At 53.9% G+C, this 26,076-nt stretch overlaps 2 protein-coding genes across 3 annotated transcripts; both read right to left on the bottom strand.

Moving 5' to 3' along the window:
* Positions 1 to 729: 729 nt before the first annotated feature.
* LOC149301730 (DDB1- and CUL4-associated factor 8-like) lies at positions 730 to 17,798 on the bottom strand. Of its 2 annotated transcripts, XM_089483264.1 has the most exons (14): positions 17,608 to 17,797; positions 13,617 to 13,688; positions 8,675 to 8,745; positions 6,423 to 7,129; positions 6,010 to 6,150; positions 5,552 to 5,646; positions 5,249 to 5,359; positions 4,990 to 5,062; positions 4,313 to 4,370; positions 4,035 to 4,142; positions 3,529 to 3,659; positions 2,961 to 3,080; positions 2,714 to 2,830; positions 730 to 1,948 (listed from the first exon to the last, which is right to left on the bottom strand). In XM_089483264.1, exons 3-14 carry the CDS (start codon positions 8,721 to 8,723, stop codon positions 1,829 to 1,831), a joined length of 1,830 nt encoding a protein of 609 aa, XP_089339390.1. In that variant the 5' UTR covers positions 8,724 to 8,745; positions 13,617 to 13,688; positions 17,608 to 17,797; the 3' UTR covers positions 730 to 1,828. The 2 variants fall into 2 exon arrangements, with proteins under 2 accessions (XP_089339390.1, XP_089339391.1); XM_089483265.1 differs by lacking the exon at positions 8,675 to 8,745 and having other exon boundaries at positions 17,608 to 17,798.
* Positions 17,799 to 18,833: 1,035 nt separating this feature from the next.
* On the bottom strand, positions 18,834 to 26,019 carry LOC149301729 (peroxisomal biogenesis factor 19-like). Its single transcript, XM_089483038.1, has 8 exons — positions 25,746 to 26,019; positions 24,370 to 24,482; positions 23,142 to 23,307; positions 21,782 to 21,867; positions 21,380 to 21,541; positions 20,296 to 20,472; positions 20,142 to 20,186; positions 18,834 to 19,776 (listed from the first exon to the last, which is right to left on the bottom strand). Exons 1-8 carry the CDS (start codon positions 25,801 to 25,803, stop codon positions 19,693 to 19,695), a joined length of 891 nt encoding a protein of 296 aa, XP_089339164.1. The 5' UTR covers positions 25,804 to 26,019; the 3' UTR covers positions 18,834 to 19,692.
* Between the last annotated feature and the right edge of the window lie 57 nt (positions 26,020 to 26,076).

The following is a 26,076-nucleotide window of genomic DNA, read 5'->3' as shown; positions in this document are numbered from 1 at the left end:
ACTGACTGCTTCAGCCCTATGGCTCCTCTGTCTGGTGGAAGCAACTGCCTCACCACAAAGCTCTTGGAAGCAGACAGTGTCAAGGGCCCAAGCCACAGCTGCCCAGAGCCCCTCTTTCAGGTGGCCAGCCATGGTCAAGGCAAGATGCCCCCCCAAGAAATGCCTATGTCAGGGTGGCACTGAGAGATGCAGAAGGACAGATGGGACAAGGATGTAAAAGAGGGAAGGAGACCCCAGCCATCCTAGCCCATCTTGACTCACCCTCATCCATCCACAAGCCAGTCTATTTGCCTGTGGCTACAAGAGGAGAGCCAGCATGGTGCTTTGGGAGTGGGACTACAACTCACGGAGAGCAGGGTTCAAGTCCCCGCTCAGCCATGGAAACCTACTGGGCCACCTTGGGCAAGTCCCACTCTCTTGCAGCCAAGAGGCAGGCAAAGGCAAAACTCCCCCGAAGAAACCATGCCAAGAAATGGTTGCCCCCGGGCACATGACAGCAAAGCAACCAGGGCCAGCAGGCCACCTCCTGGGAGCCGGTCCACAAAGCCATGGCTCCCAGAGAGCAAAGCAGAGATGGGGCCAAAGGAGCGCTTGTCCCTGGTCCTTTCACACACTACCGGGTCTCTCTGTCTCTCAATTCATTTATTGCATTTATATATAATATATATATTTATATATGTATATGTATATTTAAACTTTTACAATAATTTTAACTTGATAACATCCAAGTTTAATTTGGTTCTTGTCTTGTTTAATACATATAAAATTAGGCCTCTAAACAGCAATAGGGGAGAAATTTGTTTCAGAAACAATAGATAATTCTTAAGGGGAAGAAGGGGAAGAAAGAGCCTTCTGGCCCAAGGATGGGACCCCAGGTTGCCCTGAAGTTGGGGGGCAGAGGGGGCCAGGAGCCCCACGGCTGACCAGCATCAGCCAGGGTTCATTGTAGACAGCAAAAGGCAAGGCTCTGAATTTGCAAAGGGGGATTAATTCTTGGTGCCTAGAATCGCTGCTGAAGAAGAAGAAAAAACCCACACAACCAACCAAAGGGGGGGGGGGAACAGGAAGGGGGGAACAAAATACCTCAACCCAAACTCCATCAGAAAAAAGCAGAGTCCACATTGGCTCATCCCTGGTGCAGCATGCAGCAGTGCCCCGGGGGGGGGGGGGGGGTGTATGGGTGCAAGGGGGAAAGAAGAAGGAAGAAGTGGGGGAAGAAAGCACGAAACCTCCAAGATATCCTCCCCCCCACACACACACACTTTGGGGCTCACACCAACATCTCAAAGAAAAAGGTGGGGTGGTGAAATGGAGAACTAACTCAGGCCACTCAAAAGAAAAGCTCCACAGGGAACGGGCAGCAATGGCCAAGCACACACCCCACACACACCCCCTCTGGGACAATACGGTGGTGATGCAAGGGGGGAAAAGACCCCCGGCCCCACTGCTGCCCTGCCCAGAGGCAGAAGCCAAGCTGGGGGCAAGGGAGAGGGGAGGGAGCTTCTGCTGATCAATTGGGGGGCAGCGTCCTCCCCTCAACATACGCTTGCACACACACAGGCACACCAGCTCCCTGCTTCCCTACGGATGCGGAAGCAGAAGTCCAAGTGCAAGCAGGCAAAGCTCCCCCCCCCTCTCCTTTGCTGCCCCATTTCCAGGAGAATGACCACTAATGGGGGCTGGAGGAGAGGCCGGGGGAGCTTTCCTTGGCATTTCAGTAAAAAGCGCAGAGGGGAGGGTTGTTACTTAAGAGTAGGGGGGTTGTGGATTCAAGTCTGCACCCTTTCCCCCTCCCTCCCCCCACCAGGGCTCCTCGCCCGCAGGGGCCTCAGGAGGGCATGCATTGCACCCGGTCAGGGCCCTCCTCGTCTTCATCAGACGTGTCCGAGGAGCTAGGGGAGTCATCGGAGTCGCTGTCCGTTGCTCCGGTGCCTGGATCTCTTCGGCGCTGCCAAAAGAAAAGCTGCCGTCAGTCACAAATGCAGCCGCCATGACGCAAGGTGGAAGCAGGGCGCCTGAGGGAGCAACATTTGGCCCAAAGGATCTCTTCCAACATCCACAGAAAGGCAGCAAAGGAGTCAATCTGTGGAGGAGGAAGGGAGGCCTCCAGGGGATGAGCAAAGCCTCCACGCTTTGGGTACCAACATCAGGGTAGCCTGAGAGGGGCTGGAATCCAGGCATAGGAAAGGCCCTCCAAATCGTCTCTCAGTGGCATGGCAGGCCCAACCACATCTGGAGGGAAGGCCCTCCTCCTGGACACCTACAAGTGCCCCAGTTGTCAGATGGCCCAAAAGAGGGATGGAAAGCGTATTTGCTATTATTCACTCCTTAGTCAAAAGAGAGTCAAATGACCTCACCAGGGACAACGGTCGGACCGCATAATCCTGTGCAGTTTTCTCCTGGTGTAATGGAGGAATTATACTGCATAGAAAAGCATCTGGTTTTGGGGGACACAAATTGTCTGTACAGAAAATAATGTTTCCTCCACAATGCTTTGGGATATTCAAATACAGGGAGAATACTCCAGAGGAATATTTGGCTTCTCCTGTAATTATTCTCACCTGTGAGGATAAAACAGTGGAGGGTTTGCACCCTCAGCTCAAGGGAACCCCATTTCTGTCCCAGGTTCCCAGGGGTTTGAGAAAGCTTCTCCACCTACCTACCTACCTACCCCCACAACCCCACAGAGGGAACCTGCCCCTCCGCCACCTACCCGGTGGTGCCGCCTCTGGCGGAAGTGGTGCATAAGGAACCAGAGCAGGTGGCTCTCGTACATGTCCGTGTGGTGCTGGCCGTCCTCATCCCGCTCCCGCTTGTTCTTCTTGATCACCTGGAGGGGGGCAGGAGAGGGCCAGTGGGCTGTGAGCCCAGGGCAGAACCAGGAGGAAGGGGGGGGCTGGACATACCTCCCTCCTCCCCTCCAAAGCCCCAGCACCCTGAGCTCCTGCCCCACTGCTCACCTCCTTCAACCCGGCAAGCTGGGTGGGGGCCTCAGCTGTGGGGGCCCAGAGCTTGACATCGTGGTCCAAGCCGCTGGTGGCCAGGATGGGGAGGTGCGGGTGTGGCTCCAAGCAGTTGACCTATGGCATGGCAGTCGGCAAAGAAGAAGCAACAGTCCTAACTCCCAGGTCCTTCCTTCCCACAGAAACACTTACTTGCCCTCCCACTCCAGATAAGCTACAGCCAGAAGGAGAGGAAACAGGGGCTCCAGGGGGGCAGAGGAACCCCACCCTCATCATCATCGAGAGAGACAAAACAGGGCAGCCATTCCCAGCCCCAGATATATGTGGGGGGAACAGCAGGGATAAGGAAGGCTACCCCTCGCCCCAGACATCCCCTTTCCTTTGTGTGTGGTATCATTTTAGCATGCAAGCCTCAGAATTGGGAAATTACCAATATAAAATCTGCTTTTCTGGCTGAAGGGCTGCCTATAAAAACTCTAAATAAATAAATAAGGATGACAGCCTTGACCACACGGCTATCACTTCAGGGGAGGGGACCTGTCTGCCTCCCAGCCCAGCCTCTCACCACGCCGCCTTTGTCGCCCTCCATGAACTGCACCACTTGGCAGGACGATTTCTCCCAGAGGAAGATGTGCCCACAGTCGCTGCCGCTCACCACAAACTCGCTCTTCGGGCCGTAGAAGTTGACGCCTTTCACTGGAAGCAAACAAGGCGGATCAAGTGAGTGTAGGATTCGTGCGCCCCAAATGGCCCTTGTACAGCATCATCCACTGCCACCCGCTCCTTGGCTCTCCTCCAGGTGCGATGGCTGCTGTACCACATGCAGGGGGTACACTAGTCGTGGGCACTAAATCAAAAACACAGCCCAAAATCCAGACATGCTGCTTTGAAGTCCCCTGGGCTGCTCCACTGACTACTCTCTGCCTCTAAGTTCAGAGAACAAACAAGGAATAGAAGGGTCTCTCCCTCATGCCAGGCCCTTTCCCCAAAGAAAAACACATCAAAGAAACAGAAGAGAAGATTAGAGGCCCTGCCAATGGCACATTCTGCCACTGGGTGGGGTATCTGCACCTGTGGCGTTGTTACGGTGCCCCTTGTAGCGCTTGATGTATTCCGCTCCATCACTGTGGCATGAGTTGAAGAGATAGATGTCCTCATCGTTGTAGCTGGCCAGGAGCTCTGAAACAAGCCCACAGGAAGACTCACATGCAGGCAGGCCGGTTGGAGGGACCTCTGCCCCAAGATGAAGCTGCCTCAAAGGGCCTAGCTCTTAAGCAATGAGTATCTGAAGGACTGGCTGACCCCTGTCCAAGAATGCCAAAACAGATGGACAGAGCTGAGCCGCATACCTGAGCCATTGTGGCTGTAGACCAGGCAGGTAATGTTGGCTTTTGACTCGCTGTTCACCTAAGAGGAATCAGGGGAGAGAGGACAGATCAGGAGAGCTGCCTTCAGAAAGGTCCTCAGGCCCCCATGGGCAATGGGGATCTGCAGCGACAGCAGGGAGTATGGCCAGAAATACACACATTGCTCACCAGAACTGGGGCCAACAACCCTGCCCCTCTCCTCAACCCCAGCCGCCCCCTGGGAACCCCCAGAAAGCTTTGCTGCCGGGCTTTATGAAAAGAGGAAGAGCAGGAGGATCGACCCAGAGGGCACTAACTGACCCTTAAGCCAGTGCTGCCCCCTCCTGACCATCAGCCATTCCTCTCCAGGCAGAAAACAGCCTACTCAGCTCTGCCAGCCCTTATTTTTCACCTGGAGGGACGTCCAAGCACTCAGCCCACATGAGCCCTTCTCCGAAGCAGCAGCAGAAGCACAGGGGTAACCAGGGAGGGCTGTGACTGCCCTTCCTTTTTGACCGGGTGAGGGCCTGGGCACCAGTTTCCGCCACCCATTCTGCATCCTGCCACCCCACTCTCTCCAAAACAACCAGCCCTATAGAGTTACAATGGTTCTGCCATGAAACAAGGAGAGAGGGAGGGTGGGCAGGCTGTGGGGCACCCAAAAAGCAGCAGCTGCTTGCCAAGTGGTGGGGGCAGAACTTCTTGAGGACGCCATTGTTCTCGTTCTCGTCAATCTTCCTCTGATCATAGATCCTGAGAGCAGAGAGAAAAAGAAGAAGCGCAAGATGGGGGCTGAAGAGTCCAGGCAAGGAAGCCACCTTGGGTCACAGCGTTTTTCTCAAGGAGGCTCACTTTACTGAAGAAACCAGCCAATGGAAAAGATGCTGACCCGAAACCTCCCAACCACCCGCACCCTCCTTCGCCTGGTACCCCCCTCACCTGACGTATTCATCTCTGCCTCCCACAGCAAACTGGTGGGTGTTAGCTGGGTTCACGTAGATCGTGTAGAGCCCCACCTTCTTCTCCTTCTCTTTTGTCACAACCAGCTTCCTAAGAGCATGGAGGCGGAGGGGGTGGAAGAAAGGTTGGATTTCAGCCCAGCACCCGGAGGGCCAAAAACTGAGAGACACCAGCTGAAGGCCTCCCCCACCCCACTTCCAGGACCAAAAGCACATCAGAGCACTGGAGCCGAGAAAGACATAGTGCACCCCACAGACCCTGTCAACCCCAACTCTCACTTACGAAGCAGGCCGGTCTTGTCTCAGGTCGATAGTGAAGACAACAGCATCTTCACCAGCGGAAAGGAAAGTGCAAGGGGAATCTGGCTCGAGAGCCAGCTGGAAAGAAAGACGGAACGACTCACACATAAAATAAGTGGCCCTCCCTGCCCTGCCAGCACCCACCTTGCAAACTGCTCCCCTTGGCAGAAGCCCTGACGCCAGAGACTGCTATTCAGGAGCCATCTCCCTGCAGCTCAGCCCAGAGCAGGCAAATTATGGTTAATGGGAGCAGGCCACAGGAGGCAAGCCCAGAAGCCAGGAGGCAACCCAATGAGAACCACTGGCCTGGGACCAACAAACACCTCCTTTGGGGGGTGGGCAGTGAACATTTTTAACATCTCCTTCCAGGACAAGGTGCTGCAGCCCCACTTTCTCTCCATGGACCAGAGCTGCAAAGAGGCTGGGGAAGGGCTCACTCACCTTGTGCGATGCCCCCTTGTGCTGGGCCACCCGCTTGGTGGTCTTGCAGCACTGGGTGGCAGAGAGCTCAGCAACACGGACTTGGCCATCGCGGGCACACATGGCAAGGGTCGAGTCACCACTGTTGGGGAGGAACTTGGCCTGTGGGGGCAGAAGGCAGACGGCTGAGGCCAGAGGCAGAGCTGAGCATGGGAAGGAGCAGAAAGGGAAAGACCCTCCCCATCTACCTTCCCTCCGGGGGACATAAGAGTAAGAGCCACCCATCTCCTTCCTGCTTCTGGAGAGGAGTGGAGTCAGAAGACAAAACTGTTCCAGAACTTGGAAATGGCCAAACAACCTCCCCACCTTTTGGCAGAGGTGGGCTGCCCCCTATGTCCCCCAGACACACATACAACTTTTGCCCACAAGCCCACCTGGAAGACGTTGCTCTTGTGCCCACTCTCGAACTCCAGCACAGGCCGCCTCCGCACCCAGTCCCAGACCACCACCTTCAAGTCATCGCTCCCGCTGGCCAGCCATGTGCCACGCTGGTTAAAGTGCAAGGTGTTGACGCAGCCAGCGTGGCCCTCCAGGCCGTACTGGAGCCGGAAACGCTGCACGAAGACCCGGGCCCCGCAGGCCTCGTAGACAAAGCGGGCACTAGAGCCCAGCTCCCTCTCCCGCAGGGCTGAGACGGCTCTCCAGCAGGGCCGGGGCAGCGGGGACGTCTCTGAGGCCACCCAGTCCTCCAGGGCCCGCTCGTCATCTGAGGAGTCCCGGTCCCGGTTGGAGCGCTTGCGCTGGGCGCGTCGGCGAGACCGCTGGGCCTCGGCTTCCATCTGTGGCTGTGCCTGTAGCTGCTCTTCCTCCTCGTCTTCCTCCTCCTCCTCTTCCTCGTCTTCCTCCTCTGAGTGAGAGTGGTCATAGGTCCGGTTCAGTTCATTGATGGAGTAGTGGCCCGTGTCGTCCATGCTGTCCGAGTCCTTCTCTTCCGCTGAACTTTCCGTGTACGCACGGTTGGGCCCCACCTCATCGCCGGTTAGGCTCAGGCTGAGGTCCGAAGTTTCCACCTCCACCCCGGATGAAGTTTCACGCCCCTCAGTAGCCCCAGACATCTCCTCTGGGCTGCTGGACAAGCTGCCTGTGGGGGAGAAGTGGCATGCCGTGGCAATCCAGCACCACAAGGCCATGTCGGGGGGGGGGGGGGGGCGGCAGAGGGCAAAAAGAAAAAAAGGATGCCACTTGGACCAGGCCTGCCCTACTCCCTCCAAGTGAGGACTGAAGACAGGGCCTTATCGATGGCTGCTCCCAACTTGTGGGATTCATTCCCACAGTGAGATTGTCAGAATTCCCTCCCTGCTCTCTTTGCGCCAGCAGACAAAGACGCTTATTTAATGAGGCAGGCCTTTACTTTTCCCAAGTCCATTCCTGGGGCATGCTGTGTGTTTTAAATAGCATTTATTCATTTATTTATTTCTTGAATTTATACCCTGCCTTCCTCTGGGGATCGAAGTTTAAATAGTTTTAATTTTGTGTTAACTGGGGTCTTTGATGTGTTTTGTTTTTTGTGATGTTATATTAACTACACTTTGTAATTTTCTAGCTCTACTTTGTTTTAGAGTCCAGTGCTGGGAGAGAGGCAGGATACAAACTCACTCGGATGACTACAGACTTACTGACGTAAACAGATACCCTGCTTTTGTCCCAGGATTTGTAGCCAAAGTGGCTCTCTGCATAACTAGAAAGCTCTCCTAAAAAGGACTATACATTCTAGATGCAATTATTATAGTTACATAAAATTAATCAACCCACCATACTGAAAACAACAGCTGGACCTTGAAAGCCACATTCCTAAGTAGCCCATTGACTGCCAAAAGGCCAATGGAATAAAAAGGTTATTTGCCTGGCAAGGGAAGGTTATTTGCCTGGCAAGGGAAGAGGGAAGGGAGCAACCTGGGAGCCACCACCCAAGAGGCCCTTCTCTTCTTCCCGAGAACCAAACCCCTGGGATTCCTCAGTGAGTGTCCACAAGGAAAGGCAAGAAAAGGCCTGAGCTCAGAGGCCTTTTCTTCCTAGGGGGATTTGCACACAGGGCCGGCTGGCCTGGGAAAGGTTTCGCGGTGCATGGTCACAGGTGTGGAGGGTGGCAGGGGAAGACAGTGGTCAGGGGGACCCTATTGCAGGCTCAGCCACGGTTGCGAACAGCCTGATCCTTCCACTGCATTGGTCCAAAGAGAGATCACCTAGGGCTGAGGCAAAACTGAGACAGACCTCGCAAAGTATCTGGTCAGTGGGCCAAGTCCAAAGAAGGCTTCTGCCAGTTGGCAGCACCTGCTCCTTCCTTATGACGCAGCACCCCAAGCGCTGTGAAATCCAAGTGCCAGGCTCCTCTGGCTGACCTGCCAGGATCAAAAGCTCCACCTGACATGGTGGCGGGGGGGGGGGGGTCCTACTGCTCAAGCTGTCCTGAGGGGCCTGTGGGCTTGTGCCTGGTATGCCCCCCAGCAACATCAGTAGAGCCCACTCCAAGCAGGCTCAAAAATCCCATTTGGAGTCTAAAAAGGAGGACCACTCGCAGCCCTCCTTCCACTAGAAATAGCACCATCTCCTCCTCCTCCTCCTGGGAGCCCAAAAATGTGCCCGGCTGGGTCCTTCCTCTCCCTTCCATCCACTCCGATTCTCTTACCATTGGGCAGATCTGTTTTCCCATCTGTGCTACTCCCCGTGTCTGACATCTTGTTTTCTTGCAAATTCGCCCTGGGAGATTGTTTTTGAAAGAGAAAGGGGGAGGGGGTGAGGAGGAAGAAGAGAAGTTGGTAAACAGCCGTGAGGTGAGGAGCCTCTGTGGCACGTGGCTCCCTTGCCCTCGAAGCTGCCCAAGAGGAATGCCCTGTCCCACCTGCACCAGCTCCCAGCCAGAGTCAGAGGCCCCTGCTTCCGGAAAGGCTGAGCATCAGCCCCTGAGGAACAACCTGGAAAGCCAGGACAGGCCATTGTTTGGGGAGAGGACCCCCCCACATACACACACAAGCACACATGAGGGAGGGGGGCAGCCAGAAGCACAGAGGGAAGAGCGGTGCAGAGTGCAGCTAACCGAGCGAGAAAGGCTGCCTCAGCAAACGGGTTGAAAAGAGCGACCAACCCAATGTATTTATTTTTAAAAGAAGAGAAAAGAAGCATCCTCTTTCTTTTGTCCAGCAATGTTCACGCTGCCACCATTTCCCGGGGCTGCCGATGCTGCCCAGCCGGAAAGCGCATGGCCCGCGCACGTTTCTGCTTCCACAAGGGACACGCGGTGGGCCCCCATGACGAAAGTGGGAGCAGAGGCTGGCAAAGAATGCAAACTGCCACCAGGTGGGGTGACCACTGCCTCCCCCTCACCCCAGCCACACATGCCCCAGGTTCAGAGCAATCAAGGGAGTAGGGCACCAAGATGTCCCTTGAGCCTTCTTTGCCCTCAAACTGGGAAACCCACCAGCTCCGCAAGAAGAAGTAGCAGCAACCAGGCAGCTCCTTGGTACTCACTCCTTCCTGGGGTCACAGGGCACCGCGTATTGCTTCCAGCTCATCTCGGGACCTTGGCGGTGCTTTGCTCACCCATGGATTAGGAGACTGCCCCGAGTGCCAGCACACAAGGATGTGATGTGCCTTTCCAAAACACCTGGTCCTCCGCCTTTCAACAAAGGGGAGGGAATCCCCTGACCCAACCTCAGCCCAAGTCAGCCTGACCAGTACTTGGGGTGATGGGAGTTGGAGTGCACAGCTGGATTCACAGCTCAGGGAATGGCAGTTGGGGTGGGAAGGAAATGGTGAGGAGCCATCCCTGCAAGTGTGAAGCTTCCCTACCTCACCCTTCAAAGCTGAAAGACTGTCCCAAAGAGAAAGACGGTGGCAACTGCCCTATGGGACTGGGCCTGGAACAGGGCTGCCCCCCTTCCTGGCTGAAATCCACACCGTGTCCCACAACAAGGGCAGGTGGAAAGAGTCTGAGGAAGAGGAAGAGGGCTCAGGAATTACTGAGCAGTCCCAAATATCCCAGGTGCCCCCCACGACCCTGATGTGGCTGGCATGTCCCTTGGTCTGAGCCATCTGGCCCACACTTTGGAGTACGGGCCACTGCCTTCTTCCTCTGCAGGAAGGGCTCCATCTTCCATGGAGGACAGGCAAGTGTCTGGCCACACATAGGACCCCAGCTGCAGCCCCTCTCCCTCCACACTCCACAGCAGCCCTTTCCGCCTGAGCCCTGGCCAGCTTAGCTGGGGCTTGGTGACAAGAACGGTCACGCTATCTAGGTCACACGTCCAAATCCCGAACGGACAGCGGCCAGAGGAGTGTGGCATGCTCAGATTTAATCAGCAAAATGGCTGTTTTGAGTCAGCTTCTTCCTGCCCCCCCCCCCCCCCACCATTGATGCCCCACAGGAAAGCAAACTGCCATAGCCTCCTCTGCTCAAGGGAAGTGAGGGGGGGGGGGAAGAGATAGAGACTTGGCGGTAGAGGAAAGTGCATCCTCTGGTCCAGAATGGTCCCCAGCAGGAGGACAAGGGTCTGCCAGGCAAGTCCCTCTGGGAAGCAGAGATGGGACAGGTGCTGGGAAGGAGCTGTGATCTGGAAGATGATGCTGTGGCTTCAACACACACATCCTCCTCTCTTCTCCAGGCAGAGGAGTTCTTTCTAACCCCAAGAGTTAAACTGTTCATGGTCGTTCAATAAACTACAAATATGTCTCACAGTTAACTGAGCCATATGCTGGAGGGGAGTGCATCTTGCACACAAGTTCTGCCCAAAACAGTGGGGTGCAGGTGCTCTTAGAAGAGGTGTCCCTAGCTCCCGCGTGGCCCTACACATGCCCACTTAACCATCAAATCAACCCAGTTCCTTGGCATGCCCCTGCCAGATTGGGTCTTAAGTTTGGCTAAGTTTGCACAAAGGCGGCCTTCGAAGGGCAAGAGGGTGGGGGCAGAGGAACCATTTTGCACCCCCACAGGTGCTATCTGCACTAGACCAATAGCCCTCTCATTCCCCCCTCCAAAAAGCGCCATCCCTGAGAGAAGAGCGCTCAGAGGGAATGAAGGCAGGCAGCAAGCAGAAACACACACACCCCGCAGCTGAGTCACAAGCATTTTGCTCCTTTCTCCCATGCAAAATGTGCCACCAGGAGCCTTCTGTTCAGCATCCCCTCCTTCTGCCACCCCAACAGAGGTCAGGTCCACCCCAGGCCTCACAGCAGGAGGAGGGCTTGGGGTGCACAGCCTCCCCTTCACCTTCTACCTCCTCCCACAACAAGACACTTGTGCCCCATGCTGCCGGTGAGTAGCTGAAGGAGAGAAGCCCAACTCTAGCCCACCTTCCCTGCCCGGCCGAGTCGAGGGAGAGGCCGGTCTCTCTCTTCTGTGCTGGTTATGACCTATTAAGCCCCATCTGGCCGGGCTCCAGCCCACTTGGCAAGGCATGTCTTCCTGCATGAGCCGGCTCAGGCCCTTCTCTCAGCTCCACTGCCATCGCAAGCACGGCTGGTGGGTGGGGGGACAGAGAAGAGGGCCTTCTTGGTGGCTGTCCCCAGACTCTGGGACTCCCTTCCGAAAGAGGCCAGAACAGACCCTTCCTTGTCGTCCTTCTGTCAGCAGGCCAAGACCTTTTTACTCAGACAGACTTTTTAAAACAGAAAGCTTTCAAAGAATAGGGTAGGGTATTGTATCGTTCTCAGTGGATTGTTTTTAACAGCTTTCAATCCATTGTTTTTAACTAGAGTGTGTTTTAATTGCTTTAATACTGTAAAAAATTAATTCTGTTTTAAGATGCATGCTGTTAATTGCATTGTTCTTTTAAACTGTGAGTTGCTTTGAGTCTCAATTTTGGGGAGGAAAGTGGGATAATAATTTAGATGATGGTGATGATGACGATGAGCCAGAGTCATGAACCAGCCCTCCCCATCCCCACTGTTTTACTCTGCAGGCAGAAACAAACAAGGGACCCCAAGGGCCATCCAGTCTAAGCCAACCTCTGCTTAAAGACCCCCAAAGAAGGGGAGCCCACCACCTTCTGTCAGTTCCACTTTCCTGCAGATGTTACAGTAAAGAATCTCTTGAAGGTTTAGGTGAGATCTCTTTTCTCTGAATTTGAATTTACTGGCTCATGTCCCAGTCCCTGGTGCAGCAGAAAACAAGCTCACTCTGTCTTCCCAATGACCCGACTTCTCTCTTTCAGGTATGTAAAGACAGCTCTGCCATGTCCCCTCCTCAGTGCCTTCTCTCCTCCAGGCTAAACATCCACAGCTTCCTAAACCTCACATTTAGTCCCTGGAAGAAAGGGCTGGGGAGCAGCTAAGAGGAAGGGGGTGCCTGTGGGAGACCTTGGGGGCAAACTCTGAGGCAGGGAAGACCAGGGTGGGCGAGAGGGGCCAAGAGCCCAACACTCAGCCACCTCCTCCTCTAAGCCAAAGTGGTTCAGCATCGCACGCCATTCCCCAGTCGGAGCGTTTTGCTTGTTTAAGAGCATCTCTGCCCTGCGTCTGGCCCCCAAGATGGCAGACAATGCTCAAAATTAAAACAACCAGCACTTTCCAGGCCCCCAAGTGCCTCAGCAGCAGCTGCAGCCAAGCTCTGATACATTTGCTTATGGAACGCAACTCCCCAAATCCACACTTACAGACATCCATTCACTGGGAAAGTCAAACTCATTCTAGGCCAGAAAAAGATGTCAGAATCTCCCTGACAAAAAAACTTGTGGCTGTTCTTGGTCTTATTTGTGAGGCAGCCAGCCTTTGGACAATTCTAAGGAACTGTTGGGAAAAGAAGGACCAAGAGGTAAAAAGAAAAGAAAGAGAGCGGAGGGAGAGGAGGAAAGCAGCTTTTCCAGCTGGCGATGCAGAGCTCTTGGTGGTGGCAGCGGCAAAGGCACCAGCAACGCAGCTGAGGTAGATGACTTGGACACCTGGCTCTGCCCCAGAGCCTCCGCTCATAAGCAGATAAGAAGAGGAGGAGGAGGGCGGCGGGGCAAGGTCACCAGCAACTCCAAGGGCTGGGGAAAAGCCAGCCTGAAAAGCACCCCTTAGGCTGAATCAGGCTCCCCAAGAGGAAAGGGGACTGGGGGGGGGGGGGTTCCAGCCACCATGCCCTGACCTGCCCAACAACGGATGCCAAGAGAGGCTGGCCTTCCCCAGCAATAAATCCCCTAGACATAGAAAAGTACCCTGCCTTTGGCATAGACAAGGAAGCAGAGGCAAAACAAAACCCAAACCCTAAGCCCAGAAAGCACACACACGCATAGAACCCAAGGATCTTCAGTGCCAAAACAACCCTCCCTTAACCCTGAGTGTCCTCCTTTCCCCACAGCCAACGCATATGCCCAGGTCGAGCCGAGAAAGGTAGGGCCCTGTACACGGCTCACAGAAGGGGAATGGCTACTCCGTAAGAGTTCAGGCTAGGATGAATCCATAATGTGGGAGACTATGCGTGAAAAGCAGGGAGAAGCCTGGGATTGTAGGCAGCCAGAAAAAAGCACCCATTCTAGGATCTCAGGGAAAGGAAGGGCATCATGGCAAAGAAGGCATAACTGAAGGGGTGCCCCAGGACCATCTGCCCCACCAAGTGCAAAAGCTGTATAAGGATAGCGATGGCACTCACTCACCTTCACTCTCCCTCTCGAATCAGAGTAGATCCTGGGGTTTCTTGGACCTTGCGCTGAAGAACGGCTGTCAGACTGAATGGGGAAAGAGAAGACAGGGTTTCAGCAGGTGGAGTCACCATGGGCCCCCTTTTCTGTCCCTCCATGGATCCCTTCGGTTCCAACTTTTAGGGACTGGGGCAGGGGACACATAGGGCTTGCAAAGGGGAAGTAAATCGAAAGCACAACTCAGGCTGGGGATTCTGGGAGCCGTCATGTGGAAAAAAGTAACTTCTTCAAGCTCTTCCGAGGGTAAGGTGCTACCAAGCGGCTCTCCTAGCACACCCATCCATGTCGTTTTCCCAGCCATCTGGGCTTTGTTATCCATCTGAGGCTCGCTTTTAAACACACCTACAATTCAAATAGCCCTGCAGATTGAGAACAGTGGCTCCCAAACCTTTGGCTCTCTCGTAAAAATCACATAGAGAACCCATACTTGCCCATAGGGAATCATTGGGGAAGACTTGCACATAGAGAACCCATACTTGCCCATAGGGAATCATTGGGGAAGACTTGCCCATAGAGAACGCATACTTGCCCATAGGGAATCATTGGGGAAGACTTGCCCATAGAGAACCCATACTTGCCCATAGGGAATCACTGGGGAAGACTTGCCCGTAGAGAACCCATACTTGCCCATAGGGAAACACTGGGGAAGACTTGCCCGTAGAGAACCCATACTTGCCCATAGGGAATCATTGGGGAAGACTTGCACATAGAGAACCCATACTTGCCCATAGGGAATCATTGGGGAAGACTTGCACATAGAGAACCCATACTTGCCCATAGGGAATCGTTGGGGAAGACTTGCACATAGAGAACGCATACATGCCCATAGGGAATCATTGGGGAAGACTTGCCCGTAGAGAACCCATACTTGCCCATAGGGAATCATTGGGGAAGACTTGCCCGTAGAGAACCCATACTTGCCCATAGGGAATCACTGGGGAAGACTTGCCCGTAGAGAACCCATACTTGCCCATAGGGAATCACTGGGGAAGACTTGCCCGTAGAGAACCCATACTTGCCCATAGGGAATCACTGGGGAAGACTTGCCCGTAGAGAACCCATACTTGCCCATAGGGAATCACTGGGGAAGACTTGCCCGTAGAGAACCCATATTTGCCCATAGGGAATCACTGGGGAAGACTTGCCCGTAGAGAACCCATACTTGCCCATAGGGAATCATTGGGGAAGACTTGCCCGTAGAGAACCCATACTTGCCCATAGGGAATCATTGGGGAAGACTTGCCCGTAGAGAACCCATACTTGCCCATAGGGAATCATTGGGGAAGACTTGCCCGTAGAGAACCCATACTTGCCCATAGGGAATCATTGGGGAAGACTTGCACATAGAGAACCCATACTTGCCCATAGGGAATCATTGGGGAAGACTTGCACATAGAGAACGCATACTTGCCCATAGGGAATCATTGGAGAAGACTTGTCCATAGAGAACCCATACTTGCCCATAGGGAATCATTGGGGAAGACTTGCACATAGAGAACCCATACTTGCCCATAGGGAATCATTGGGGAAGACTTGCACATAGAGAACGCATACTTGCCCATAGGGAATCATTGGGGAAGACTTGTCCATAGAGAACCCATACTTGCCCATAGGGAATCATTGGGGAAGACTTGCACATAGAGAACGCATACTTGCCCATAGGGAATCACTGGGGAAGACTTGCACATAGAGAACCCATACTTGCCCATAGGGAATCACTGGGGAAGACTTGCCCATAGAGAACCCATACTTGCCCATAGGGAATCATTGGGGAAGACTTGCCCATAGAGAACCCATACTTGCCCATAGGGAATCATTGGGGAAGACTTGCCCATAGAGAACCCATACTTGCCCATAGGGAATCACTGGGGAAGACTTGCCCATAGAGAACCCATACTTGCCCATAGGGAATCATTGGGGAAGACTTGCCCATAGAGAACGCATACTTGCCCATAGGGAATCATTGGGGAAGACTTGTCCATAGAGAACCCATACTTGCCCATAGGGAATCATTGGGGAAGACTTGTCCGTAGAGAACCCATACTTGCCCATAGGGAATCATTGGGGAAGACTTGCCCATAGAGAACGCATACTTGCCCATAGGGAATCATTGGGGAAGACTTGCCCATAGAGAACCCATACTTGCCCATAGGGAATCATTGGGGAAGACTTGCCCATAGAGAACCCATACTTGCCCATAGGGAATCATTGGGGAAGACCTGTCCATAGAGAACCCATACTTGCCCATAGGGAATCATTGGGGAAGACCTGTCCATAGAGAACCCATACTTGCCCATAGGGAATCATTGGGGAAGACTTGCACATAGAGAACCCATACTTGCCCATAGGGAATCATTGGGGAAGACTTGCCCGTAGAGAACCCATACTTGCCCATAGGGAATCATTGGGGAAGACTTGCACATAGAGAACGCATACTTGCCCATAGGGAATCATTGGGGAAGACCTGTCCATAGAGAACCCATACTTGCCCATAGGGAATCATTGGGGAAGACTTGCACATAGAGAACCCATACTTGCCCATAGGGAATCGTTGGGGAAGACTTGCACATAGAGAACGCATACTTGCCCATAGGGAATCATTGGGGAAGACTTGCCCGTAGAGAACCCATACTTGCCCATAGGGAAACACTGGGGAAGACTTGTCCGTAGAGAACCCATACTTGCCCATAGGGAATCACTGGGGAAGACTTGCACATAGAGAACCCATACTTGCCCATAGGGAATCACTGGGGAAGACTTGTCCGTAGAGAACCCATACTTGCCCATAGGGAATCATTGGGGAAGACTTGCACATAGAGAACCCATACTTGCCCATAGGGAAACACTGGGGAAGACTTGTCCGTAGAGAACCCATACTTGCCCATAGGGAATCATTGGGGAAGACTTGCACATAGAGAACCCATACTTGCCCATAGGGAAACACTGGGGAAGACTTGTCCGTAGAGAACCCATACTTGCCCATAGGGAATCATTGGGGAAGACTTGCACATAGAGAACCCATACTTGCCCATAGGGAAACACTGGGGAAGACTTGCCCGTAGAGAACCCATACTTGCCCATAGGGAATCATTGGGGAAGACTTGCCCATAGAGAACCCATACTTGCCCATAGGGAATCACTGGGGAAGACTTGCACATAGAGAACCCATACTTGCCCATAGGGAATCATTGGGGAAGACTTGTCCGTAGAGAACCCATACTTGCCCATAGGGAATCACTGGGGAAGACTTGTCCGTAGAGAACCCATACTTGCCCATAGGGAATCACTGGGGAAGACTTGCACATAGAGAACCCATACTTGCCCATAGGGAATCACTGGGGAAGACTTGTCCGTAGAGAACCCATACTTGCCCATAGGGAATCATTGGGGAAGACTTGCACATAGAGAACCCATACTTGCCCATAGGGAATCACTGGGGAAGACTTGCCCGTAGAGAACCCATACTTGCCCATAGGGAATCATTGGGGAAGACTTGCACATAGAGAACCCATACTTGCCCATAGGGAATCATTGGGGAAGACTTGTCCGTAGAGAACCCATACTTGCCCATAGGGAATCACTGGGGAAGACTTGTCCGTAGAGAACCCATACTTGCCCAGGGAATCATTGGGGAAGACTTGCACATAGAGAACCCATACTTGCCCATAGGGAATCACTGGGGAAGACTTGCCCGTAGAGAACCCATACTTGCCCATAGGGAAACACTGGGGACTATTTGCCCATAGGATAACATTGGGGAAGAGTGTTTTTGTGGGGTTTGGGGGCTCTGAGGCCGTCTCCTAGAAGAGTTTGTTCCTGACTCGTCATCAGCATCTGTGGCTGCCATCTTCAGAGAAGACTAACATGCTCCGCTCTGGGCCCACAACAAACTACAACTCCCAGAATTCCACAGCCTTGAGCCCGGAGGAGACTGAAGGGCTCCTACCTCTGGAGGCCGCTCCGGTCCCCAAGACGACGACGACGACGCCTCCTCTTTCTCCCCCTTCGCCGCCTCCAGGCCGCACCGGCGCCGCCATTTTACCTCCCAACCGCCGCCGCCGCCGTCTCCGTTCTCCCCGGCAGCCGCGCTTTACGGCGCCCCCGACGCGCTTTACGGCCTCCGCCGCCCGCGACACCCCTCCCTCCCTGCGGAAAGGGCCGGAAAAACAACAACCATAGATACTTCCGGTCTGGGGCGGAAGGGCCCCTTCGCCAGGGAGGAGCATAGAGAGGAGCGGGTAGAACGGCCCCGCCTCGGAGGACTGAGGCCTTGTACCGCCAGAGTGCGGAAGTAATGTTTCCCTATGGGCCCCCCACAAACTACAATTCCCAGGATTCATAGTGGCTTCTCCTCAATGTCAATGGCGGGCAAGACTTTGCCTTTGCTTTCCTCCGAGGGGCAATGGGGACCCTCTCTCCCAAACCAGGGCAGGCAGACGGAGGGCCAACAAGAGAGGCAGGGGTCCCTTGGCACTTGGCCTGGGCTGACAGACCCATCGTCCTCATCATAAGAAAGGGTATCTCCGGAGTGGAGCATGCTTCAAGGGGAGCGGCTTCTAGCGCATGGAGGTGTTTCCTTCACAGGTTCAAACCCTGGCAACAGACGACCAGAAAGGCCTGCATAGTCTCCCAGGATTCCTTGGTCCCACAACAAACTCCAACTCCCAGAATTCCAAGAGTCGAAGTGCCAAACTGCATCACATTGGCAGCTGCTGCCCTGTTTTTGCCAACTGGGGTGTCTTCGTAAACGTAAAGTGCTACTTAACCACAAAAGGTCACACTTTTCTGTGGGCTTTATCCTTGGTCAGACCCAACAGCCGCCTTCTAGTCCAGCGACCTTTGGCTGCCAGCGGCCCTGGCTGAGGAGAAGCCCCTCAGGGCAAACACACCCTCCGCCATTTTGCTTCCTACCGATAGCCCCGTCTCCCGCCATGGATTCACCCAAGGCCTCTCTAAGGACTGGCAGCCAACACTGCGCATTGGGACAGGGAGTCCCACAGATTAAGTGTGCCATTAACTTAACCAAGGAGCAGGCGACACAGCCAGAGAGAGGGGGCCATTCCCAAAGTGCTAGATGAGCTCCTGGCACAAAGGCCACCACAATCTCCATTGCCCTGTCCCTGGCCAACCAGCTCCGTTCCAGTCAAAGGAAGAGAGAAACCAGAGTCCAAGTTCCAGCATCTATATTTTTATTCTGACAACTGCCCTTGACCGACTCACAAGAAGCCATGCCAGCCTCAGGCAAGGAAGGAGAGAGGGGCCTGCAGCATCTGGCCCAGACTCCCCCCCCCCCAGCTGCCTTCTCCCTCCCACCGAAGTGGCCTCTGGGGCAGGCAGTGAAAAGAAAGGGGCAGCATTAAGGTGGGGAGGAGAGGGCAGTTAAAAGCAGCAGCAGCAACAATGTCAGGGAACCCTCCCCGGCGGCTCACTCTGCACTGAGGTTGGCAGCAGTTTGGGTGGGTGGGCAAGGGGGCCGCTGCCACTACTGTGCCTATCCCCTGCTGGCAGAGGAAAGGAGAAACCCCTTGGAAGGCTAGGGAAAGCGAGGCAAGGCTGGTCTGTGGGCCTCACTGAAACGTCTCCTGGGTGCAGGGAGAACTTTGGCCCTTTGCAGGGCATCTTCTCCTCCTGCTTTGCCAGCAACAGAGCAGTTCTCCCCCAAGATCTGGCTGGCTCCATCCAGAGCCATCTGGGCCCCCCAGGAAAGGAGGGAAGAGGGAAGGTGGGAAGGAAGGAAGAAAGGGCAGGCCTCCAGCTTCACCTGCCTGACTCCTCAGGAGTTGCCAGGAGGCAGAAGAGAGGGGGACGCAAGGACAGCAGATGAGCCCTCGCTGCAGCCGAGGGGGATCCTGACCGCTCAGCTTCAGTCTCTGCCACCCTCAACTGGGCTTTTATACAAATTTCATATCCATCTTATGAACAGCGTCAGCCCAGCCTTCTTTAGGCACCTGGTGATTTCAAGGAAAGACCGCCACCCCACCCAGGAAGGTCCCCATCTGGCCCCCGGGGCCACAGTCCTTGCTCGCAGGGGTCACATAATCCGACACTGGTCTCCTCCGGCACCGGCAGCATCTGGCAGGTTCAGCCCTTCGAGATCAAAATTCAGGCCGGGCGGCTGGAAAAGGAAGAGAGGAAGGAGGGAGAGGGGTTAGAGAGGGGAGAAGGACCAGGGGCACACACTCTGACTTCTTTGCCTCCTCCTTGAACTGGCTGCAGGGAAAGACTTCCTTTCTCTGGCAAAGGCAGCTTCGGAAGGAGAACTACTCATAACCCATCAGCGTAACAACAGGACATCTGAGCCGTTTTGGCCACTCTAAAGAGATTTCCCTGTCCTCTCAAAGGGTTTCCCTCTGGAGATGGGACTGGCTGTTTGAAAACTCTCACCATCATGGGAGCAAGAGAGTTTGCTCCAATTCAAAAGCAATAAATAAAGCCAAGACAAAAGCAGAACCCCATCTGTATTGCACGTCAAACACTCACCGATTCTCCAGCCAGTTCCTTGGGAGGGTGTCCCAGGTCTTGGAGCTGAAAAGCAGTTGAGAAAACAGCAGCATTAGCAGGAGATGCTATCCAATGCCCAGGTCAAACTGCCCCCGTCTCCAAATCCTCGGCCTCCCACCTGCCCCTCACTCACCTGCTGCATCAGGTCCAGGACCCTCTCGAAGCGGGCTTTGTGGTCTGCCTCACCATCCGTTGGTTGCTCTGCCTCAAACTGCTCACAGATTTTACCCATGATGCTGTGCTGCTGCTGGTACTTCTCAAACTGCTCCGGGGACAAGGACTCTCGGTGGGTCTGAAGCCACTCTGGATACTGGTGGGGGAGAAAGGGAGGCATAAGAGGTTAGAGGTGGGCAAGTGTCTCTCGGGATGGCTCTGCCATTGGACCTTCCGTTTGTCCTTTCCTGAACACCTTTTCCAGCCCCCCAATTACAAAAAGAAGAGCCCTGAGATTCAAGGGGCTGGAGCAGCCCCCCAGCAAGGCAAGGCTACAACATTGGGGGGATTTCTTTTTGCCAGGAAAACCAAAAGCCATTAAGTGGGGACAAGAAAAAGGCACACAGAATTATGCACAGCATGAAGAAAGGAAGGGAAGAGAAAGAGACCATAAGCAGAACCTGGAAACAAGTGTCTTTATTGTTAAATTGTTAAAGAAATTGAACGCATCAATACTAAGCACTGAGATAATTCTCTCCATTTAATTCTTAAATTAAAAGTATTGGCTGGTATTCAGTAGTGCAGTTTCAGATTACTAACGTACAGTATCAGATCCATAACTGCTCCCTATTCAGGGAGAGTACACACTCTTAATGCAAACTGCATAAATGCCACCCGGATCACTTTCCAAGACAGCTGTCGAATCAGGTCCGTTCAGCAGCATGGAGGATGACATTTCCATCTTGCTGTGATCAATGAGCGAGGCAGAATCAATCAGGAGCAGACCCTTGTCGTAAACGCTTATTGCATCCTCGCTCGCTGGTGGGAGGGTGGGTGAAAATGCCATCCTTATCAGAAGCCAAACAGACTCCCTTGGTACAGAGCTTCCATGTGCAGAGGCAATGTATCCCTGAATACCCATCAGCAGTGTGCAGGAATGGGAAAAGGCCACTGCTCCCCATGGTCTACAGGTGAGGCTTCAAAGAGGGACTCCTGGCCAGGAGAAAGAGGTGTGTGAATTGGGGAAAGGTCCTCTGGCCATTTCCAGCCACAGCGGGTCTTACCTTCTCTGTGATCTCCTTGAGGGAGGGGTAGAGGACGTCCTTGGAGAGCAGGTTTTGCATGATGCTCTGCATGAGGGGCAGCAGGTTCCCGTCCCCCTCCCCATCTTCCAGGCCCAGACCCTCCATGGTCTTCGCCAGCTCCTCCTCGCTCACGCTCGCATTCTGCCAGTCAGGGGGGCAAAAAATATTAACGCCAGAGGCATGGAAGGTGATTTTGGGGGTCTGGGAACCATATCCCAAACATCCCTGGCCCTCCAGCCCTCCCAGAAAAACGTCCTTCTGGTCACTGCTGGTTTGAAAAAAAGAACTTGGCAAGGGGAGGTTGATTTAAGAGAGAAAACCTTAAAGGAAGGGCTCCCTCTGACGGCCCCCAGAGAGATGATTCCCATCAGTGGGTTTTACCTGCAAGTCATTGGCGTTCTTTGCCAAGCCGCTGAGCGTCTCCTTCAGACAGGAAGTAAACTCCTGCTGGGATGAAGAGTCGCTTCCTGCAAAGGAAAGGGAAAACTGAGATAATACCAGCCATTCTATTTTAAAGTTCGTGGAGTAGGATCTTTAAAGCTCAGAAAATGCCATAAATGTAAGAAGTTTAGGTGTTTTTTATGAAAGCCATTCATTGGGCCTCTGCAGGTTCTGCACAGCCTTTTGTAAACTGTTTTGCTAAGAGCCAAATCTCAGCCCTAAGTGTTAAGAAAGAAAAAGTCCCTCTTTTCCTCTCTCTCTCTCAGAACGGAGACCGACTGTCGCTGTGAAGCGGCTTCATATAAAGAGGACTGGCAACCGCACATATCCACTCCCACTTCATATCTAAAAATACCTGAACGCTGTGCATAAATTCACACAAACGTTCTAACAGCTACCTCAGCGGACTCTGCCCAACTCCAGGCAAAGTTCACTTTGCTGGAGGAAGTTACTTATAAACCAGACCTTGGGAAATGTTCCTTTTGGGGACGCCAGCCCCCAGAATGCCCCAGCCATGTCTCTGTGAAAGGAGTGGACCTCACCCCTGAGAAAGAGAGAGAAAGATGGGCTCAGCCTGCAAGGAAGAGGTGTCCATTCCCCTCGGAAGAGACGCAGTGAGATGACTCCTCACATTATTACAAAGCCAGGTTCAGCTCTTTGTGGCACAAGCTCCGTTTGAGAGGATGAGCTTGGGACGGATGTTTCTGTTCTGTCAGATGCCTCCATCGAAGAGGAAAATAAAGTGTGGAATTTGGTGGCAAGAATTAAGCCAACAATGTGTATTTTATAAGCATCAAGAAAACATATTTGTGCAAATACAGTCAACCTATATCAATGCATAAGCCTAGCCCATTTCCCCTTTTTCTCTTCTTTTCCCTCTCACTTTCTTCTCTGTTCTTGTTTTTTCTCTGATCATATTTGAAAGGTCCAATAACATATTTCATCTTTGAAGAGACCAAAAACTAAAAGATGAACTGATGGATTCAAATGACAAGATTCCACCTAAAGATTAAGAAGAACACTTGCTGCTGGATAGGCCTCTTTCAGAAGTGCCTGAGTTGTGCATTCCTGTGTTGCAAGGGGTTAGGCTTGGTGGCCCTAGAGGTCCCTTCCAGTTCTAAGAGATGTTTTAAGAAGTCCAGAGTAGGACAGGAATGCTCCCAGGACAGCAGAGACTAGCCTCTCACCAACAGAGCTTTGCATTCATTACTGCAAAGTTCAGGCCTCCCCAAAATGAAGGTCCCCCACCATCACTGGCCCCAGGGAAACGCACCCACCCTCCTCCTCCTCCTCTGCTCACCGACTCGGCCTGCTGCCTCTGAGAGCTTCTGGAACTGTTCAACCAAGTGGGGCTCCTCTTCAGCTAGCTCCTTCATGGCCTTCTCGAACTCGGCAGTGGCCTGGGAGGCCAGTTCGCTGTCAAAGAGATCCTGGAAGAACTTCTCCTGGGAGGCGAAGAGGGCATCCTGTGGGAGGAAGAGAAGAGAGAGTGAGAGTCCCACAGCTCAAGGAAGGTCCCTCTCAGGCCCCACCTTGTCCTCCAATCTCCTTTGGTCCAAAGAGAGGGAAAGAAGGGAATGGCAGGCCCTGGAGCAGGGAGGCTCCTCTGCAGCAAGGCACCGGATGCTGCTTTTGTGTGAGGCAAGACGGAAGGAGCTTTTGGGCTGGAGGGTTTGTTTTCAAAAGTGGAGGTGGCTACCTGGCAAATATGGCCCCCAGAAAAGGGAGCAGACCAGAGCTAAGCTACCAAAGTAAATCATTTGGGGCACATTCAGGATCTCTGGACATGAAACAGGGACAATCCTCCATTCGCTTAGAGTTGCCAACCATCATTTCTTTACTAGGTGATTTAAAAACAAGTTCGCCCTGAATCCCAGAAGGATGCAGTCAACAACAAACACATAAATACAAACATGTATATGAGTTGCTGATTGGGGGAAAAGGAGCTGTATCTAAACTATCCTTAACAGCCACCTTGGATGGAGGTTAGTTTTGTTTTCAGCAATGGAGGAAGCCAAAAGCCAACATGTTTGGCTAATTTGCTGTGTTTGTTAATCAGACTAATAAATATATGTTTTCTTTGCTGATTTGCTTTCCATCCCATTTGAGTGCCTTCCTTCAGTCAGGCAAGAACCGTGTCCCAGGCCCTGTACAGACAGGCCAAAATAAAGCTGCTTCGTGTCACTTTGGAGATATGCTGTTTAAATGACACACGCATCTTAAGAGGCCAGAAACTGAGCCAAAGCTGCACTCCAGTCCTTAGTACTGGAGTATGGCTTTGGTGCAGCTTGCGGACTCTTAGGACGCATGCATCATTTAAACAGCATACCTCCAAAGTGACCTGAAGCAGACTTATTTTGGCCTGTCTGTACGGGCCCCCAGTCAGAGCCTGGAAATGCTCCCTTTGGGGGTGACTGCTCCCCGAATGCCCCTGGCCTTGCCGAATGCAGGGGGCTGTCGTTTCCAAAAGCAACTATCCCTGGACACACACCCACATACCCACTTAGTGTTCCTCTGCACTTCCTTACCTTAGCTGCATCTCCAGGCGATTTCTCTGAGTTGCTGCTGCTGTCTCCGACGGTGGCATCCAAGGCCGGAGGCACGGCGGCCGGCTTGGCCTTGTCGAAGTCGTCGAGGGCACCTGGGTCGGAGGGAAAGAGAGAAGAGAACGTTTCCCAGTGTGGCTTCTGCCCCTCTGAGAGCTACCGGTGCCGATCCCAAAACAGAGAGGATGGCGACAGTGATGGTGAGGCACACCTGCCCTCCCACCCGCTTGCCACACTGTGAAGCAACTGTGAGAAATGCAGTGTGCGGCTGACGGAGCCTCCTACGCGCCCAGAGCCCTTGCTCCATCCAGAACCGGTGATGCGGCTGCTGCCTTTGCCCCCAGGTCCTTTCCCAATTCTCCCATCTCTGATGCAACGTTTATTATGTCCCAAATGCGGTTCCCCGACTTTGTTTTGTCAAGAGCGGAAGGGGAAGAGGTTTGAAGGAGACCCACGTCTCAAAGGTGGGACTCCCGACATGCAGGAATCACAACATTTGGGAGCGCCGGTTCTTGAGGGTCATAGGCTGGCCTGCTCCTTGACCCCTTGAGGGAATGGCAGAGTGGCCACAGCCTGAAAGCCAGCTCCTTCTCGTCCTGCCACCGGGGCCAAAGAATGGTCCTTTGGGGTGCCTTTGCCCGACAAAGAAAGCTTGGAGGGGGGCACCATTTCCCCCCCCCCCAAGGCCAAGGGGCACCATCTCTCCCATCTGACCCCTGACTGACCGCTCTCTTGGGGGTCTGGCCATTACCAAAGGGGTGGCCTGGACATCTCAATCCAGGGAAGGTGGGAGTGAGCCCCAAAAGCCCAGGGACACAACAGCCCCTGCCCCACAGAGTCCAGCCCTTTCTGGGGTCTCTGGGGCCACCTATGGAACAGTTTAACGTGGGAAGGGTCCCAGCCGGACCCTGGCCCTCTTCCCTCCCAGGGACACCTCTGAGGGTCCATCCAAGCCTGGATGTGGCCCTTCCTGTGGCCCAGGGGCTTCTGGGAAGGGACCCCAGGGATCCCTTGGGGTTTGCTCCTCCTCAGGCTCCTTGCTGCCACTTCCATCCCTTGAACCTTTGGCTGCTCAGATCCTGAGAACCAAAGAGCCCCTTCTGTTTTAGTCTCCCCCACTGAGGACCCCCTCCTGCCCCACAGGGATTGGGGTCTTTACTGCTTTTGGGGGGGAGACCTAGGGCTCCCCAGCCCCCTCCTTCCCTCAAAAGGCCCTTCTCTTCTGGGCAAAGCCTGGGGGGGAGGTCCCTGAGGAGCCAGCCCGGGAGGAAGCCCCTTCCCCTTGCGGAGGCAGACACGCGTCTCGTGCGAAGGGGCGACGCGTGTCAAGAGCCAAGGCCCTCCCTGCCCTCTCTTACTCTCGAGGAGCTCCTCCAGCTCAGGGTCCGCCGCCTCCGGGGCGCTGGACGCCGCCATTTCGGGGGAAGGAGGAGGCTCCAAGGGCACCCTTGGAGCGGAGGAACCAGCGCTGCCCTCCTCGCCTCGCTTCCCCTCCTTCTCCTCGGAGCGTGGGACTGCCTGCTGGGCCTGGCCGGTCTCGCCTAGGCCCAGGGCGCCCGCTGGACTCCAACTCCCATCGGCCCCCGCGCGGGGCAAGGCAGCGCCGCCTCTGGGCCGCTCCCGCAAGGGATTCTGGGAGGAGGAGTCAGAGCTCTCTTGATCCTCCTCAATGACAGTGATGCCAATCAA

The sequence above is a fragment of the Sceloporus occidentalis genome, unplaced genomic scaffold, assembly GCF_023333645.1.
Source record: "Sceloporus occidentalis isolate IW3139 unplaced genomic scaffold, rSceOcc1.0.p SCAF_20, whole genome shotgun sequence".
In the NCBI taxonomy this organism is placed as follows: Eukaryota; Metazoa; Chordata; class Lepidosauria; order Squamata; family Phrynosomatidae; genus Sceloporus; species Sceloporus occidentalis.
This window is presented reverse-complemented; position numbering and strand designations above follow the sequence as displayed.